Here is a 19,335-nt window from a genome sequence, read left to right as displayed (position 1 = left end):
AAAAATTCATTTTAGTCATATGCTCAATACTATTTTCATGTTGTTCGAGTCTCTCACTAAGATGCTTCCAATCATTTAATCCATCATTTGCTAAATAACTCTTATTATTTTGTTTTGTAAACAATTTACAACAAAAACAATAAACTTTGTCCACATGTTTAGAATAGACCAACCATTTTCTATCGCTAATCTCTCCATTACTCAAGTTTTTAGAAAAATAAGCATATGAAAAATGCCTAGAATTATTGGCTAAGGGAAATTTCATATTCAATTCTCTTATAGGCCCCTTTTCAACTAAAATATCTCTAGATTTGTTATTAATATTACCCCAATTTCTAGGATCATAAATGTCTACAGTACGGACAAAGTGTTGATCAATCCCAACATCTTCAACATTAGACTCATTTTGTGCATGATTATGGACATTTAAATTAGACTCATTTGAAGAACTATCAAGATTATTTAAATTCTCAGCAATATCATTTAAATTTCATTAGAAGACTCTCCTACTCTATTTTTAAAGAATTTATCAAGAGCTCCCTTTTGTGATTCTATTAAATCATCTATTTGTTTTCTTTTTTCACTACCAGACAAATGTTTTTTAGGAAACATTATATAACAATGCAACTAATGTAGAAAAGAACAATAACACCTGTAAATGGGAAGATCCTCGATTGAAGTATTTATACGCTAAATTCGCAACACCGTAATGATTGAACTTAGAAGGAAGATGAAGTATCTGCATATCCACATTTGACATTTCATATCCAAAATTTATGAAACAAAAAAAAAAGAGAATAAGTTTATCTATAATTTAGAAATATATAAAAATAAAAATAAAAAGAATTTGGAAACACGAACTTACTTAGGATTTTAAAAATATCTTCAATGACCACAATTGATGATAAGTAATTGTGTTTGTGAATTGTGAGAAATATGAGAAATTGAAAATTGAGAACAATAAGAAATAAATTGATTTTACTTCAATGTTCTCCTATCATTTATAGGAAATAAAAAAAAGTAACCGTTAGCCCTCTTGGCTTTTGCATTAACGTTGAACATCCAAAAAAATTTAAATTCAACTTGCATTAATTTACACTAATATTTATGAGTCATCTGGCATTAATGTAGAAATAATATATTAATATTTATGTAACCGTTATGGGCCCTTGGCTCTTGCATTAACGTTTATAAGATGAGAACATCCAAAAAAAATTAAATTCAACTTGCATTAATTTATACTAATATTTATGAGTCATCTTGCATTAGAAATAATATATTAATATTTATGGTAATCGGGCCCTCGTGATTATGATGAGAAATGTTTAAAATTGAACATTAATATTTATGGGGCCTTTGCATTAATATAAAAAATAATATATTAATATATATGAGCCCTGCTTTTAGTTTAATTTATTAAAATATAATAAATGAATATAAATAAAAATTATGGGCCCTGGGCGGGTGCACCTCTTGCCCCTGCCCAGAGCCGGCCCTGACCCGATTCTGTTTCAAAATTCAAAAGCACACTTAATAAATGTTCATCATGATTAAGTCTGCTTATACATAATATTGACAACTTTTTCTTTTTGGAGGGTGGGAGGTAGCCTGTAAATGAATTGAACGTTCAGCGAACCGTTTATGAATCGTGCAGCGGGAAGTTCGTTTATGTTCGTTTATTTATTAAATGAACGAACATGAACAAGATTTTTTGTTCGTTTAATTAAATAAACGAGCACGAACAAATGGCTCGTTCGTTCATTTACGTTCGTGAACGTTCGATTATATGTTCGTTTATGTTCGTTCATTTATGTTCATTTACGTTCGTTCATTTATGTTCGAACAGAGGGCAAGTTGAATATGTTATGAAGATTATTGAAGTTGTTTGGATCTCAAGAAGATTGTTTTGTTGAATAAATTAACTTTAAGACTTTATTATGTTCATATAGCTTATTTATGTTTCATGTATGTTTTTGTCGTATTCGAACAAATTAACTCTAAAGTTCCAAGTTATATTAATGAATTTTAAGTTGATATTCTTGTTGTTTACTCATTTTTTTTACATTCATTTGTTGTGTTCGAATAAATTTGTTTTTTGTATTTGTGTTGTTCGTTTATATTTGCTTATTATGTTCATTTATCATGTTCTTTCGTTTGTGTTCGTTTACGTTCGTTTATGTTCGTTTATCATTTAAATGAACGAACATGAACAATCTATATTCCTTAATGAACGAACATGAACAAAAAAAAATTGTTCGTTTATGTTTGTTTATTTATTAAATGAACATACTTCCGTTCATGTGCATTCGGTTCGTTTACAGACCTAGTGGGTGGGGTACATACAAAAACCTTATTAAGATATATATATATTTGTTCATCTGTTTTATTTGACTGTAGTTTCACGGTAAAGCTACCTTTAGAAATAAACCCTTTTCACTTTTTTTTTAATATTATCATTTTGTTAACTGTTAATTAATTTTATGTTTCTTTAACCAGGAAATTATCTTTTGTATGGGGACTGAATCTGTCGAAATAGTGGAAGTAGTCGAGACTTTGGCTTATCCTATCTCCTTTAAGGTACAATTCCCGAATCTGTTTTTTTTTAAATAAACCAAACAACGTCATTTGTTATGATTTTTTTAGCCCAAAAATTATTTTTTTATTTTGTCAATATTTTAGAATTTGAGAGAATCAATTTCAATTAATATTATGATGATTGATACTTGTATCAATTATGTATTTTTTTATTTAGTTGTTAATGAATTTCATTAGGTATTTACCTTAAATATTATGTTGTAGTTGATTTGAATAATTTTGTTTCACTTGATGTTATGATATTTAACTTTTATATGTTATGACTTGTGATATTTTTATACCTTTTAATATTGTGAACTTAAAAAGAGTGTTATATATATATATATTAATATTGTTTTGAATATTATGTAAAAAAAATTTTAAAAAAATTATTTTATATAAATTGGTTTAATTCGGTTGAACTAGTGAATTAGTATCTTCACCGGTTTAAGGTCTGATACTGTTTTAAAAACATTGGATGGATGTAATATATATAGTTAATGTATTATCAAAACACTTTTGAGAAGAGAATATATATATTGAGTTACTATTAGAAGAGTTACTATTAGAAGAGAATGTTGTTCTCTTTATAGAACTCGGATTCGAGTGGTTGTATGTCCAAGATGTATATGTATTATCAGTAAAGTAATTTTTTAAATAAATATATATTTTTAATCTCATTCTAATAAATATTAAATCACTTTTAATTTTTTTTAAACTTAAATACCCTAATGTAATCCAATTTACTCCGTCAAACCGGAAAACATTCCATAGAAAAAACATAATTAGAAGAGTTAGAAAAAGAAAATATTTATAGAAATGTATTTTCCTTTTAAATAAATAATTATAGAAAAAATTATTCTCTTTTAAATAAGCATGAAAACGGCAACATTAGATTAGGGAGCTCAAAAGGAAACAAAAGAAGGGTCAGCCACTGATATACAAATAGTGGCTTGTAAACTCGGCAAAGAGCTCCATAACTCACTCATCAGTAGCTTTCTTTACTTTTATTTTATTCACTGACTCGGTGAGTCAAGTCTATCCCCCAAATTAATGGTCTTCTTCACGCGTGTGCCGTATTCAAAACACAACTTCTTCAACCTTCATATTTTAATACCAGTTTTGAAGACTAAAACAACAAATAAATTAGAATTACACATCAAAGGCAGCCTTTGAAAAAGTACAACACTCTGTTCTTATTTCACAAACCCTTTAAAGCCTTCCTCCTCCAATTCATCTCCCAACTCTCTCACTCTCTCTCTCTCTCTCTTCATACATGGGAAATGGATATAATCATCATATTCGACACCAGAACATGCATTTTAATCACAAGCTAACTTTCTTGCCCATCTTTTGTTCCAGACCATCCGTTAAAGATGTCAGCCTCCCCAAATGGCAAGACAAATCCGAACATTTGTCTCCCAAGATCAGTTGCATCGGACAAGTGAAGCGGAGTAACAGGGTTGTTGGGTGTCCTACTTCTCACAAATTCAATATCACAACCAAGAACGATAATGGCATCAAGTATTTCAAACTCAAGAAGCTGTTTTCTGGGAAGAATCTAACCGGCAGCCCTGCCACCGCCACCGCCACCAGTTGCAGAAGAAAGGAGAATTCGGTTTCAATCAACATTGAAAATTTGGATCCGCCGTTGCCTGTGACCAAGAGAGCTCCGAAACAAGGTGAAAAAGACGATGGGGATACTCTTTGGGAGAGGAGATCCCGTGGGGTTGCATTGAAAAACTTGCAACTTCAACAGATTCAACTCAACAAACATCAAGTACCGATGACAGTTTGAAAAGTGAAAGAAGAAGAAGAAAGTCAGCTAATGGTAATAGCTAATTTATATTGTGGATTTGTTCTTAAAATTCCAATTTTTTCTATGTTGGTTTCAAGTTTCAACTGAGGCATCAAGATGTATATGAATCATTCACCAATCTTCAAAGATTTAGGCTTTAATATCTCAAAATTATTATTGGTAGATCCTCCTACCCCACCACTATATTTTCTTGCTGATTATTATCTCAATGCCAAAAATCAACTGAGTAACATGACAGAACAGTGTTGAATGGATATGTGAAAGAAATCGCAGCGAATTGTCAAAGGTTGATGCACTTGCTGAAACCAAACATACACAACCAGACAAAAGCCACATTTTCTCAGTACAATTCATTTGTATCTGTTTTTACACCCTGTTTTCTATAGTGATCTCATTTATTACTTGAGAAAATCCTGTAGTTATCTGCAGAAAGTTAAATGACCAAAGAAGACAATGCATTTATGTTTTGTCTGTAATATGTTGAAAAATTAAAAATGGTTGGTGAGGCGAATGTTGAAAGCGCAAGGGCAGCAACAGTGTGATTACTCCAGTAGACCTATATCATTCACCTATGAACAGATATACAGTAAAGGATACTGACCGTTGGACTAATGTCCATAAGAGCTCCATGTCCTAAAAGCCAGGACAATGGTCAGCTGTGAATTTAGTAGGTCAAATAATTTAGGAGCCTTGATTAGGGTGCAAAAACGAGATGGGAGCACAACTTATTTTCATTTAGTTCCAAATTCAAAATAATGTTTTATATTTTCGGATTACTTAGAATGTGTTTGGACATTAGTATACTTGCATAAAAAATGTAATTATTATTCTAATAATTATACGTAAATGTACTTATATAAAGAATTTAATTTTCTGAACATGCATGACTGACGATTATCTCACCATCACTCTTTCTTCCATAGAAAAGAAAATCCGTCAATTTCTTCCATGCTTTTAAATGAAAATCAAAAATGCTTTACGGACTGTAAATGAAACTTGAGGGAATGGATATGATTTTCGTTCTGGGAAATGTGAATGATGTTTGATAATATCAGGGTTTTAGGGGAATAAAGCTCGCTCAATTCTGAATACGTCGGTGCCCATTTAGAAAGAATTCTAATGTTGCATGGACTGGTCATAATTTGGAAAATCCAGTTCAACTTTGAAGATAACTCCACAATCTTTGTATACTTGGAAACTCTACCTTTATCCAATTATAGCCATTGAAAATATATGGTGGATGATAACTCATTAAATCATGATGTTACTGGAGTGAGAAAATAGATTATATCCAACAATAAGGTTGGATTCAACAGAGCTATTTTATAAATAAAAAACTCAATCAAGTATATCCAAGGCCGTTATGCTTTGAATCAAGCCTAGTTCGGATTCCAGTGCTGCAACTTAATTAGCCATAACCAGAGGGAGATGCGACTCCGAAATGCCCTTTGCATCCAAAACCAACACTTCCACAACAGATTCGATATGTAGTAATTTTTTTTATAAAAAAAATGACGCCATTGTATGCATCAGATTGGGCAACATTTCTTTGGCAGGTTAATGTTAAAACACCCTGTACAACAACTACAACTATACATCAGACTCGAGCAATCACAGTAGGACACAATTTTCCCTTCTTTTTGTTCAATAAGCAAATCTCCATTCCTTTGTTATCCCCAATCCCCTAACCACCCTTCAGGACTGAAGTTTTCAAGCCTCTTTGGCAAAACATGATGGAATGAAATCCTCACTGTACAATTACTCGTGAGATATACAACAAATGATATGCCAAAACTTCCCACCCCGAGTCGCATGATGCACCTCATCATATCATTCGACCAATCAATATACCACTGATTCTGCCACTCAACCGCCTTCATAAAGATATACCTCAGGTTCCGCACCGAAAACAGTTATAGAAGTCAAAGATGGCCATCACCTCTCATTAGGCAAGTGAAACACCTCAGGTATTGACAAGAACTAACCATTGTGCTCCAATTGTCCATCAGACGAAGCATCCTGTGGGAGCTGCTTCTCCTTAGGAAGACAGTCGACAGGAACATAACAATATCCTTTCGGTAACCGTAAATTCTTCATTGATGCTTCATCCGATGTCATTACCAACTCCTTTTCAAATGTTTCAATAGGCTGAAATTCACAAGAAGTCAAGCATCAGTCAAATTCCTGCGTGCACATGCGAGTGAATTTAAGTGTAAAATATTATACCTTTCTGGATTTTGAGTTCCATTCTGCATTAACCAAAGCATTACGAGATGCAAGAGAATATCTATGAGGGATTTGCTTCCCAGAAAATGGCACCCTCTCTGTTTGCTTCCGAACAAAAAGGCTTTGGGAAGTGGAGCTGTCATCAGTCCTTTGATAATTGTCCACAGGCATAGGAACATTCTTCGTTTGGTGCTTCACTGAAAGAGTACTGTCCACAGTTACATCATCTGATCGCATTGCTTCGCTGCATGATTTGTTGTCATCTGTATGGCCTTTGAGAGAAGTCGTTGCAGATTCTGAGCTAACTTCAGGATGGAAAAATGGACTATGACTAAGCACAGTACAAGTGGCATGCTCTCTTTTACAAGCAAGTATTTCGTGTGAGCAAAGAACCAACTCCCGCTGCAAACATTCACAATCACATTCAAAGATTTAGTTGTATGAAATGGAAAAACTATCCAGCAGCAGCAATCACATACGCAAAAACAAGATGCTAAATTAGAAAAAACAACCTTCAATTTTTCACGTTTGATGATTCTTTCACAAAGAAGACGTAATCTCTCCAGTTCAACCTGTAGAGGAGAATCCATGTAAAAAAAACGCCATGTATCTAAGTAACCAAAAAGTTGACAATAAAGTCCTTACCCGAATTGTCTTCATGTTTTTCAACTCCTCAATTCCATGTTTTTGATTTTCAGCCTACACATGTTATTGAACAGATAAACAACACAGGAAAAATAGAATACTACAAAAAGATAAAAAGAAATCAAAGTTTCCAAACCTTTGCTCTCTGTTCCACACTGTGCTGTTCACAATAAGCTTTGTGATGCAATTTGCCACCACCAAGCCTCACATTCATACAGAATCCAGCACTTCTAGCACAGGAGGGATGAAAAGTGATCTGACAGTGACTACACTGCAAAGAATAAAATTGAAGCTGCTTAGCAATAAAGTACACTAATTGCAATATTTTTGAATTAACAATTTTATTATAAAATAGGCATTTTTTACCAAAAAAAAAAGAAAAAGAAAAAGAAAAATGAAATTATATCGCACCTTGATGCATGCACCATGCTTGCAACCGCATATACAACAAATGTCAACCCCCCTTGAAGCCATCTCCTGATATTCCATTCAACATAAAATTAAATAAGATCTATAGAACTCTCTCCAAGTAGAAGTTATCTAATGCCCTACACCCATACATACCATTCCTTCGACAGGATTAACTTGTCCCCTTCTAAAGGTCGATTCAAGAACCCACTACAAAATATTAAGAAAAATATCACTTCATTTCATTTTATTTCATTGAAAAGAGATGAAAGTTAATGGAACAAGAAGAAATAGAAAATCACCTCCGCACAGAAAGCATGTACCCACTTGCCATCCACAGATTTCCTAAAAGCACCAGTAGTACCACCGCATAAGCCACATTCAACAGCAGGATAAGGTTTCTCCCAAAAGTTTAGAGATGGAGCTCCAGAGGATCTAGATGAAAACAGTTCTTCACATAATTCACAGCGCCAAGGACCTGTAGATTCCTTAACATTGCAATAGCAATCCAAGTGAACTGCAACCTGTGAGAAGAAGGGCTAAATCAAAATCCCAAACAAATGAAAGTAAAATTTCTCATTAACTAAAGGAAAACTATAGTTTTAGGCCCGAATACCTTGCACCCAGAACAGACTAAAATAGGATTCAATACTGTCTCAGATCGTCTGCAGATGTCGCATGACCTAGGATGTCCTTTAGAAAAATCTATAACTGACTGAACAATATCAGAGTACTTTTCAGATGAGATACTTGGGACAGCATTCCTAAAAAGTGCATCTTTTGCTCTTGTCTGATTGTTAACGACAGATCTTCCAACAGAAGCATTTAGCTTCAATAGATTCTGCATAGAGAATATAGTAAGATTTTATCCTTATTTAGAAGCAAGAGAAAAATATATAGAAAAAGGGATACATATGTATAACCTCTTGATGACTAGAATCTTCCAAGCCATCTTTTCTTGATGACGAAATCCTAGAGGAAGCTGCGACAGCAGCAGTTGCAGCGGCCAACACTGCCTGTGCCTCCTTATGCCTTCTCTCTTTACGGCCCTGCTTCTTTGCTTCTCTTAGTTCATAAAGATATTGATTAACGAACGCAGTATGCCATATCTTTTCCCTTGCTGTTTCAACCTCCTGTGATAGACTTTTAGCAACCCTGGAAACTAAATTATCTGCAAGCAGGAAATTACACAGAATGCAGATTATAGGTTACATCACAATCATACACAGAAAGAACCCTAGAGTAGAAAAGATGAATACCAGTAACATGGTTTCTTGAAACTGCATTGCCCAGTAATCTATGTTGATAATAAATGATTTCCCCTTCTACCTCATCCTCGGGAGAAAAATTGAGAGCCCCCAACTTCCTAGCCTTAACCGACAGCAGTGAATCATCAGATTGACAACGCTTTTCATTGCACTTTGAAAGTTCACTTTGGTGATTGCAGCAAACACTGGCATTTGAAGATGCTACAAGTCGAGAGAGATCTCCATCCCCTGCACCTGCAAAGTGCAACTTATTAGACCTGCCCAAAACGACAAGCAGAAAGAAAGAAGAAATTGCAGCCTAAATAATGAGATGAAACTTGCCATCAAACCCCTTTAATGCGTTGTTTCTGCTTTCATACTCACCCACTGTATTCTTACAAAGCATCCCATTCTGCATCTGCAGCACTAGCTTCCATGTATAAGGGTGAATGTAAAAATTAGAAAATTCTTCAGTTCTTCTGCAACACAAAATTATCAAAAATCAGAAATTATCTCATCAAAATAAACGGAAAATCTCCTGTGGTTTAATAAATAGAGAAGGGTCTTTTCACAAAGTTTACATGAGTTCCGTGATAATTGGATTGATGATTGAGTAAATGGAATTTCCTTGATCTTGTTGCTTCTCAAGAGTGGTTTCCCTCTCTGATTGACTCCTTCCATAAAGGCTGTCATTTAATAGATCAGTTGAATTTCCTGTCGAATTGTACAATTTCAAGTTATAAATACAGTTCATGTCAGAATCATAAAGCACAATTAAATTGATTTCTGAGATTAAAAAAACATAATCACAGAAAAGTCATTGCTGATAATACAGATGCAAGCATTTTTCACATTTCATACAGTAGGAAAAACATCTCAACTACAGCATCTGATTTTAACTGCCCCAACTTCCGAGAAAACATGGGAGCTTTTTCCTTTTCAGGGGTCAGTCGTGGTCAAATTTAACATTAAAAATTACTGAATAATCTTAAGACAAATTAGGGGACAAACAGCATGTCTTACAAAATATGGTCAAGGATAAAATGCAACCTTATCGTGTAATTTTTTGTGATTTAGCCTCCAGACAGATGCCAGACTGAAAATTTCAACTGACAATTAGAACTGCAAAAATATCCTTAGATCATATCTATGTTGCCTTTAATTTTTTTCCTAAAGTACTCATGTCTGACATCTATGACATATCTGGGCATAGGTATGAGAGTATGATCTGAAATATATGCAAAAACATTGAGAACCCATGTTAGATGAAGACCCGTATCAAACACTTGACTGAGTTATAGGATCCTACCCCTTACACTTGTTACTAAAATAATAGCTCAAGGCGTTACCAGACATGGCATGTGACTTGATTCTACATGACACAAACTACACGTCAATACTAACAATAGTTATTGACATTCTACAATTGGCTTTAACATATTATGCAAAAAGAAATATGGTTAGAAGCCATATCTCCTGAATAAAGCAGCATGGCACCCGTTATAAAATCCAAAAGCAAAAGGTGACATTTGATTTACCAAACAAGGACAATCAGAACTTGGGACAACTCTGCAAAATGTACAATGAAGACCTAGCTTTTACAAACAAATAAGCATAAAACTAGAAAATATAATTCATCTTTGATCTGACTAGCTTTGGGTAACATATGCAAGAAGTATTGATATTATATAAAAAGCTAAACATTAGTTGCTTCAAGAAAAAAATTCTGAAAGAAAAAAGAACTTTTAGGCCACCGTACGCTGATTTCAACAAAACTATCTCCCTTGGAACTCATATGCATTTCAGCACCAATAGAACCAAAAGGGGAAAAATGATATTAAACCTTTTCCCCACAAATAGCCTGACAAAAAAAAGGGTATTACATAAAGCAAATAATTCAACATAGAATACCTTCAGATTTGTGAAAATGACTCTCCAAAGAGTTCTTGTAACATTCTGGGTTGGCTGAATTCTACATACAAGAGGAAACACCACTTAAGAAATGGAAGAAAGAGTTAAAAATAAATGGGCATATGTATAATATAAAAGTAAAAAAAATAATACAGGCAGTGCAGAAGCATACTCCCAAAACAGTTTCTTCTTTAAATATTGTGAGTTCAGACATTGAAAGTTATATCGGCAGATCACACAATTTTCCAGAGTGAAAGCAGGAAAGAGGGAGAAGTTAAAACACTAGAGCACTGTCTTACACATCATAAGTTCATGTTTTGCACTTAATAGTTCATTAAAAGATATTTCCTGATTAAGCACGGTGTAGTTACATGAGCACACCTTATAAGGCAAAATGCTGATATTATTCTCACAACATGACTAAGAAAAATCTAAACATGATCAACTTCATGGAAGAGGAAGCCTTCTCCAATCCTTTAATTTATTATTCAAACTTAAAATTCATAACATGGATTAAAATATTGGTTTTAAATACATCACAAAGGGAACACAACTTCCAATTTTTGCAACTTAATGGGGGCATGGTAAACCAACTGTCGGCACAACTTGCACAGAAGAGTATTGGTAAATAAGAAAAATTGTGCACAACTTGACTCAAACGAGTATTGGTGAACAAAAAGAACTGTGAAGGGCAGAAAAGATTCGAAGGCAGCAACATATATGCCCAAATATCAGCTTAGAATAACTTTCTAGAGTCATTATATAAACTACATCTACAATGTTTATAACATAGAACGGCCTACACAACTAGAACATATTTGGTCCAGGAAAGGAATATCTAAAAAAAACTAAATAAATTCAAAAATCAAAGCATTAGGCAAAAGAAGGCGTTCAAGTCACAAGAGAAGAGATCCTAGGACAGCAAACCAGACAACTGATACTTAGAAAGAGAATCTGCTGCAAACCATGTATTTCAAATTGATAGTTCAGCTCATCAAAGGGAGACTGAACCCTTACAACTTGTTAAAGAGAGATCCAGATGTTTTAGGGTTTTTAATATAAATTCTGCTTAGGATTTTATTATTCCACGCATCCCTTCATATCAGGACCAGATTCATTACATAAAAAGGAAACCGGAAAAAAAATATCTAGAAAACCGGGAAAAATCCAGCAATATAAAACATGTGCTCCAAAGACAAAGTAAACTTAAAAATCACCTCAAAGGCTACTAATGAAAAAGCAACAGTATACCAGATTAGGGAAATGGAGAAGATACTAATCATAGAGAGGTAATCAAGGATTTTAGACATCCAGCCATTATAAGCAAAGAAAAGTAAACAAAACATGCATATACACACTAAAAGGCAAAATTTAACAGAAAAATCAACTAAAATTAAAGGTTAGATTGTCAAATAAACACCTTTTAATTGAACATTAATGATATGGAATATTACCTTTCCAGTGGTACCAAGAATGGATAATTTACTCAAATCATTTGTTTCTTCCTTCGTAAGCAGATCAAAACTAGTCTCATCCATTACTACCCCAATATCATCAATAATTTCATCAGAGGAGCATATTACTTTATTATCCCTCAAAATCTTCACATTGTTCTTGGTAATTCTTCGATGGGGCATAGGCTTAATAGCAACAAGATCTGGTATGTCAGACTTGGATACCATTATATCATCAGAAATATCTGTTGCTCCAATCTCAGCCTTCGATGAAATCAAAGACTTAATATTAGCTTTTAATTTTTTCTGGGAAGAGACGATATATGCATGATTACTAAGCCATTTCACTATTTTGCATCGCAAGTCGGGTGCCAAGCTATCGTTCTGAAGAAAGAAAGACCAAAAATAAACATCAAAGAGAAATAAAGGAAGATGAAAGCACCAACTGACTAAAACTGCTTTCAAAAAACATTGTGAGATAAAGAAACCATGATTGCAGGTATTACATTTAATGAAGCACTCAAAGAATCAGCCGAGAATCCAATCTCCAACGCTACATCTTTTACATTGACTTTCCCTCGGTCAATTAGCTGCGCACAATGGAGATTGTAAAACGGAACAATTCAGAGATTTAAAACCATTGAGAAAATATTATCAACCCTTGGATGACTAGATCAGATACCTTCTTCAAAATCATTGCAAAATTAAGGGAGTTAGATGGGTTATGTTCATCATCGTTGCTCTTCTCCAACAACCCCACATCACCCAGCTGCTGTGTCTCACCACATTCTGATGCAACTCGGGCACTTGGTCTGGTATCAGACAAACCTATGTCTTGCAACTCATCATCACCAGATTTATCAGAGTAATCATCTGGAGATTCTCTGTCCACTGCAATATTATCTCCATTGCTTAGGCTATGTTTTGAATTTTGAGGTTTGTCCATAGAAGAGTCAGTGCCAGAAGCACAAAGTTCTCCAATTGTTGGGGAACTGCTGTTATCATGGATTTCTGAATGCTTGGAGCAAAAAGCCCTCAACTCAATCTGTAGAAAGAATATGGCACATTTATGATGATAAAAATTCAAAAAATGAAGTAGCTACTAATAAATAATAACAAAAATCTATGTCAGGAAATCATGAAGGGGGTTTTTAACGAGGCCTTCAACTCTTATAAAAAAAATCTATGTCAGGAAAAAGTATTGAGACATGCATTATCACACCCGTATCTTCCCCAAACTTCCATTCTATGCCTGGCTTCTCTTGCACATATAGGATGGAATGAGGTTCTGCAAGTTCCTGCAGAAAACACTAACATCAATCACAACAGGAAGCATCATAAACAGGTTCAGATTTCAAGAAGATTAATAACAGAGAACGAAACATGTCAAGACAACATAGTTCATCACTGAAGCAGGGAAACCAAGGCAGGGAAGGTCAAACCATGGTGATAATCTAATCATTTACAAAAGTTGTGCTCTTGGATAAAATATGAAATGTGTTATGGGCTACAGACAGAATTAAAATAAAAAATTGAAGAAAATGATTTTGGGCATAAGTTATACCACCTAATGAACTACTAATTTTCCAATTACTCAACGCATGTTACGTTTATAACTAATGCAACCTTGAAAGAGTTAATAGAGTTTGACTTCAGAAAGTTATCCAGAAACTAATAGCAGTTCAATGATAAGCTAATAAATCCATGAATTCATTAGAGTCCATTCAAAACTTAAATAAAAGAACCATTTTCGGGTTTCAACAGAAAAAAATGCAATGATTGGACTCCGACCAGAATGTGGATATAATTGATTCTACTAACCTACTCAAGTTCTTTTCCCAAATTTCTGAGAACAGTTTTGTTAACCCAAAAAAGTAACTGGCAATCAGATCTTCAAGGTAACAAAGCAGTTCACACAGGGCAAAGGAGCCAAAAACCACTGTGCTGCTTATGATCAAAGACATTATAATTCCTTACTATCAATATGGGGCACGGATATGATGATACACTTCCCTAGAGACCACAAGATTTTCAACAGAAGGCAAGAATACTTCAAAGTATTTGTATCCAGTATTGTCCATCTCTAATCCAAAATATTGGGCAGATAGATTAGACTAAAAAGACCACTGCCACAACAATCTGTGTGGTAACAAATACGTGAACCAAAAAATAGGATAATATTTTCATGACAACTTCAACTGCCTGTTTAACATTGATCAGCTGCAATTAACCTTATAACATCATCCAAAGTCTACACAAGGTCCAAGCAATTCGATGTCACAAGGGAAGAAAAATCACCTAAAGTTCTCTTAAATACTTCTACATAACAATTAAGTGAGATCTCACACTTGCATCAAAAGAAAGAAACACCAAAAGTTGTCAACATATAAAGCAGTAAAACTGTACTCTCCAGGTTCTTCATTAAATATTTTATATAAGGCACAAATTCAAATTTGAGAACAACTTTCCTAAACAAAGCAGTAGCCTCCGATAGAAAAATATGCTCTTGGACAGACCTGTTGATCTCCAAGATACTAATATTATCAGATGATAAACTTCTCTATAAAGGTTTGTTGACTAATGAAAGAACCTCAATTCTCAAACTACCTTGCTCCCTTCTTCATATACTCTCAGAAAGTTACCAGAGCAAAATATATTTATTAGAAAGCAAGCACAAGTGACAAAAAAATGATAACTGAGTTTTATGCAAGGAAGTTGGCGAATAATCTCCATCAAGCATTCTATTTTAACAAGCTCCCTTGCCAACTAGTTTATGGCCACAAAACAGATCTAGTTCAAAATTTTATGAGAAAAAACCCTGCAATGGCATACCAAATAAGTTGCACATATGTTACCTCCAAAGCAAAAAAATAGAGAACGGTGAGAAAACATTCTATAAACAGGAAGGATTCTAGAAAAAACTATTAATAATCGAACTTTGCCAACTTCTGCTCCATGTGGATCTAAATCTATCATAACCTAAAGGCTCTTTAAATAGGATAGTCCAACTTACTGTGTTACAAACACTCAACTTTAGCCAATAAATAATCCCAAAAAACAAGCAGAAATTATTTGCAAAAGGTCATGCTCAGTGATGGAAATTATTTGTGTGAACAGAAAATAAAAGGGAATTAAGGTTCTCGATAATAGATGCATAAACAGAGGTGTCGCCATGGGAAAAACACATTTTATTTGAATTTTTTGAAGTTACTACTTATAACACAACAAAATGATAGCCATTATTCTTTATAAGATGCATTTCAAAGAACAGATTTTGCAGTTGAAAATCTCTAGACTAGAGAAAATAAAAAAGTAGCCAAAGATTTTAATAAAAGAATACCCTCCTTGCACCAACCAAAAAAGAGAAGCAAAACGGTATATAAAAAAGGTAGCAACAAACATACCATGACTGCACCGAACACATGCACCGTACTTCACCTTGCATACATTACAAACTAATTTCTTTCTAGCATCATTTATTCCTCCAACATTAATAATTGGCCCCATCTTTGTCAAATCTTCTATATAAGCCTCAGGCATCCATTGTGAACAAAATAAGTGAGCAAATTCCAAAGTCGCATCATTTCCATCATTCTTTTGGATAGGCTTTAATGCCCCACCCTGCTTTGGACAAAGAACACAAGGTTTCACCGTATCATTGTCATCATTTGCATGCTTACACCATGAGCAGAGCCAAGAACAATCTACATCATTTTGCACCCCATAGCACTTTTGATGAACAGCAATCTTGCAAGAACTACAAACAATTAATTTGTTTGATTCTATTCTGGTAACACCGGTGCAACAAAAGTGACATAAAGATGAATTCCCATCACATGGACATGCAATTAATATTTTCTCCAGCCCAGCATCCTCTCCAACAAGCTTCCGCTTCTTTGAAGGTCGCTCTGAAGTTAACAATACCCTACTCCTAGAACCTAAAAGCCACTCTAAACTACTAGTTGAATCTAGAGCAAAGCACACTTCCGCTTCCTTTGGTGAAAACTGAGCTTGCGATGCACGGCTATCGATTTCCATCAATTGTACACCCTTAACCCTGACGACCTCCTTCCCTTCCTCGCCACCGTTTTCATTCCTACCGTTAAAATTCTCTCCATTGCTCGCACTCGCTCTCTCATCCACTTCAGAATCCAAATTTAAATTCCCCGTTGGCTCATTTCCAACATAAGGAATCATAAAACACTTTTTCCTAGCAGCTAAAGACCGAAATGGGGTAATATCAGACAAAGCATCGATATCCGGCAATGTGAGGTCCCTAAAATATTCTTCCGTTTCAACCCAAATGCCGGCTTCTCGTGCCTTTTCCCCCTGCTTCGATGACTTCTTATCTGCTCTAGAATGCGACTTTTTATGTCTCTTCCTACTATCAGTCTGCTTCAATAAACTAGCCAGTCCACTGGGCAGAATTGGCACGCTCAACCCGGCAACAAAACCACCTTCGGGGATATCAAAGGGTGAACGCTGGCTAAGGGCTTTTCGTGCCTGAGAAAAGAAATCGACACCAATATCAAATTTCTTCTCGGAAGTCTCGGGCAGGGTCACCGGAATCCGACTATAAACCCTAGAAATTGGGTGACAAGGCCTCTCCTCGGTACCACAACCTCTGTCCGCGCCCCTGCCCATCATCTTCTTCTGCCGTTGGTATAGGGCTCCAGTCATCACCGACGACAACCACAAGCATGAGTGCCTCCAAGGCCTTCAAATTCCATAAACGTCGAACCCTAGGCCTAAACCTAACCCTAATCCATCTCCACCCCTGGGAAAAACTCAAAATCCTAACCCTAAAAACAAAAGTTACAGTATCGGTCTTTTCAAAAGAGAAATAAAAGAATATGGCATAGATTAGCCATAGAAATGGAGAACGAAGAGGATAAACACAGCGCCTAGGGTTAGGGGGTGTTGTTTCGGATCCGATTTAAGTGTGGTGTTGTTTGCTTGTGGGTGGGGTTCGAGGAGAGAGAAAGATAGGGGGTGGGAAAATAAGAGAGACAGATTCGCGTTTCCTGCTGGCAAGAAGGACGGTTCGTTTTAGGAGGATATTTACATTTTTTTTTTGTTTTTAACTTGGGTTCGGATAACATGTATACGTGTTTATTTGTGCATGTGCACGTTTCACCGCGTGGCTCATCTCTATTGGCCTAAACGGAAAAGATGCAACTATCTCCAGTATAGGTTGTTTGGGCTCATACTAGATCTTTCTTTATTAGGGTGTAATTTAGCCTACTAATTTAAATTTAAAATGGTTTACCAGGCAATGTGACTCCTAAAATATATATATGTCGATTCTCGTATTCTCCTTTAATTTAATATTTCTGATCAGACATTGATTAGATTATATTTTTTTATCTAACAACCTTTACAGTAAGGTGTTCTCCTGCAGCGTGTTATACGTTGATTTGGCGTCACGTGGGGTAAGACGCGTCCCCTGCAGTGCGCCTTATGCTGACATGGATACACGTGTGTATGGCGCGAGACAGGTTGGTAATTTAGGGTATAGCACGGGGAAGGGATCGTGTCTTACCTGTGATTCTGACACGCGTTAGAAAGGCGCAGCCCCTGCCCCGCGCTATACCCTTAATTACCAACCTACCTCCGCCCGTTCACACACATTTCTCCCTATAAATACCTCATTCTCAAACACTTTCATCACACCAAATCCTCTCAACTTCTCTCAAATACTCTTATATTCTCTTATTAAGGTATATTTTATTATATTTAGTATTTTTTAGTAATTTATTTAATTATTTTAATTGTTTAATATTTTATTTAATTAATTTTTTTGCATATATAAAATGGAATGTGGTCTACTTTGGTTTGATGAAAATCATATATCTCGACACTTTACTGATACGATAATATTTTAACGTTTTAATTTAATTAATTAATTTAATGCATGATTATTAGTTTAAAAATTAATTTGTGTAATTATTTATATTTTAGGAGAGAGACCGTATATTATATCATTTTATTAGGAACCTTAAGTTAGTTATACCTACTCGTGTAATGCCGTATTTAGTAGAGGTTGGATTCAGTCACCTAGGTAGATATCATGGTCACTGTAAGATAGAACCATACCTTATTTCTGCCTTAGTAGAGCGGTGGAGGCCGGAGACCCACACATTCTATCTTCCGTGCGGAGAGTGCACGATCACGCTTGAGGATGTTTCTATGCACCTGGGGCTTCCGGTGGATAGAGGTGTGATATCAAGGATAGCTTCCGGTTCTTGGACTACTTTGTGTCGGGTTAATCTAGGAAGTGTCCCGAAAAATTTTAACAGTTGACAGATACCGTTAAATTAGTTAGATGTCAATTTTCGGGAGTTGAGCGAGGACGCATCTGACGATGAAGTTAAACAGTATGCACGGGCATGCATACTGCAGCTGATAGAAGGATTGTTGATGCCGGACAAATCGCTCAACCAAGTTCATTGTATGTAGTTACAACATCTTGGCGACTTTCATCTGGTCGGATCACTCAGTTGGGGCTCAGCAGTTTTTGTAACACCCCCAACCCGTACCCGACCCGGATCCGAGTCCGAGGTGTCACATTGACTTTTCAAAACATTTACTCGTATAAAATAGTGCGTAATTTAAAACTTTTATACATGTAACTTATTCAAAAGATTTCCAGAACTATTCAGAGCTTAAATGTTTTTGCAAAACCGATCAGAGCATATACAACTCAAAACATTAATTATATGCCAACAGTCGTAACCGGTTTTCGTCCGGGCACGAATTTTTTATACTTGGCGGGAAAAGTGATGTGAATAAATGGTTTTTAAAATAATTTGGGAGTCGTCATCGACCTTTTGGGTTAGGTAGGTCGAATACCTAAATATTATCTTTTAAAAGAGTTTTAAGAAAACATCAGTTAAAAGATGAACTGATATGTGTTTATAACAAAAAATTCGTTCTTTTTTATAATAAAAAGGGATTCGTGGTCGGTTACGTTTAGGAAAGGATTAGCACCCCTACAACGCCCAAAATTGGTACTTTTTAATTATAAATTGTCTCTATTATTGGAAATTTA

At 35.0% G+C, this 19,335-nt stretch overlaps 2 protein-coding genes across 3 annotated transcripts; one reads left to right on the top strand and one right to left on the bottom strand.

Moving 5' to 3' along the window:
• Positions 1 to 3,850: 3,850 nt before the first annotated feature.
• Positions 3,851 to 4,372, top strand: LOC120198175. Its single transcript, XM_039199543.1, has one exon. It carries the CDS (start codon positions 3,851 to 3,853, stop codon positions 4,370 to 4,372), a length of 522 nt encoding a protein of 173 aa, XP_039055474.1.
• A 1,555-nt stretch (positions 4,373 to 5,927) lies between these two features.
• On the bottom strand, positions 5,928 to 17,293 carry LOC120198295. 2 transcript variants are annotated; one of them, XM_039199632.1, is made up of 19 exons: positions 15,689 to 17,293; positions 13,497 to 13,582; positions 12,967 to 13,329; positions 12,791 to 12,874; positions 12,285 to 12,668; positions 10,831 to 10,891; positions 9,501 to 9,633; positions 9,262 to 9,398; positions 8,932 to 9,174; positions 8,596 to 8,843; positions 8,289 to 8,513; positions 7,975 to 8,196; positions 7,829 to 7,882; positions 7,676 to 7,741; positions 7,401 to 7,535; positions 7,265 to 7,318; positions 7,132 to 7,191; positions 6,620 to 7,021; positions 5,928 to 6,541 (listed from the first exon to the last, which is right to left on the bottom strand). In XM_039199632.1, exons 1-19 carry the CDS (start codon positions 16,962 to 16,964, stop codon positions 6,374 to 6,376), a joined length of 4,401 nt encoding a protein of 1,466 aa, XP_039055563.1. In that variant the 5' UTR covers positions 16,965 to 17,293; the 3' UTR covers positions 5,928 to 6,373. The 2 variants fall into 2 exon arrangements, with proteins under 2 accessions (XP_039055563.1, XP_039055564.1); XM_039199633.1 differs by having other exon boundaries at positions 9,304 to 9,398.
• Between the last annotated feature and the right edge of the window lie 2,042 nt (positions 17,294 to 19,335).

Source organism: Hibiscus syriacus, unplaced genomic scaffold (assembly GCF_006381635.1).
Source record: "Hibiscus syriacus cultivar Baekdansim isolate YM2019G1 unplaced genomic scaffold, ASM638163v2 tig00117056_pilon, whole genome shotgun sequence".
Taxonomy (NCBI): domain Eukaryota; kingdom Viridiplantae; phylum Streptophyta; class Magnoliopsida; order Malvales; family Malvaceae; genus Hibiscus; species Hibiscus syriacus.
The sequence above is the reverse complement of the archived record's forward strand: the minus strand, read 5'-3'. Positions and strand labels throughout refer to the sequence as shown.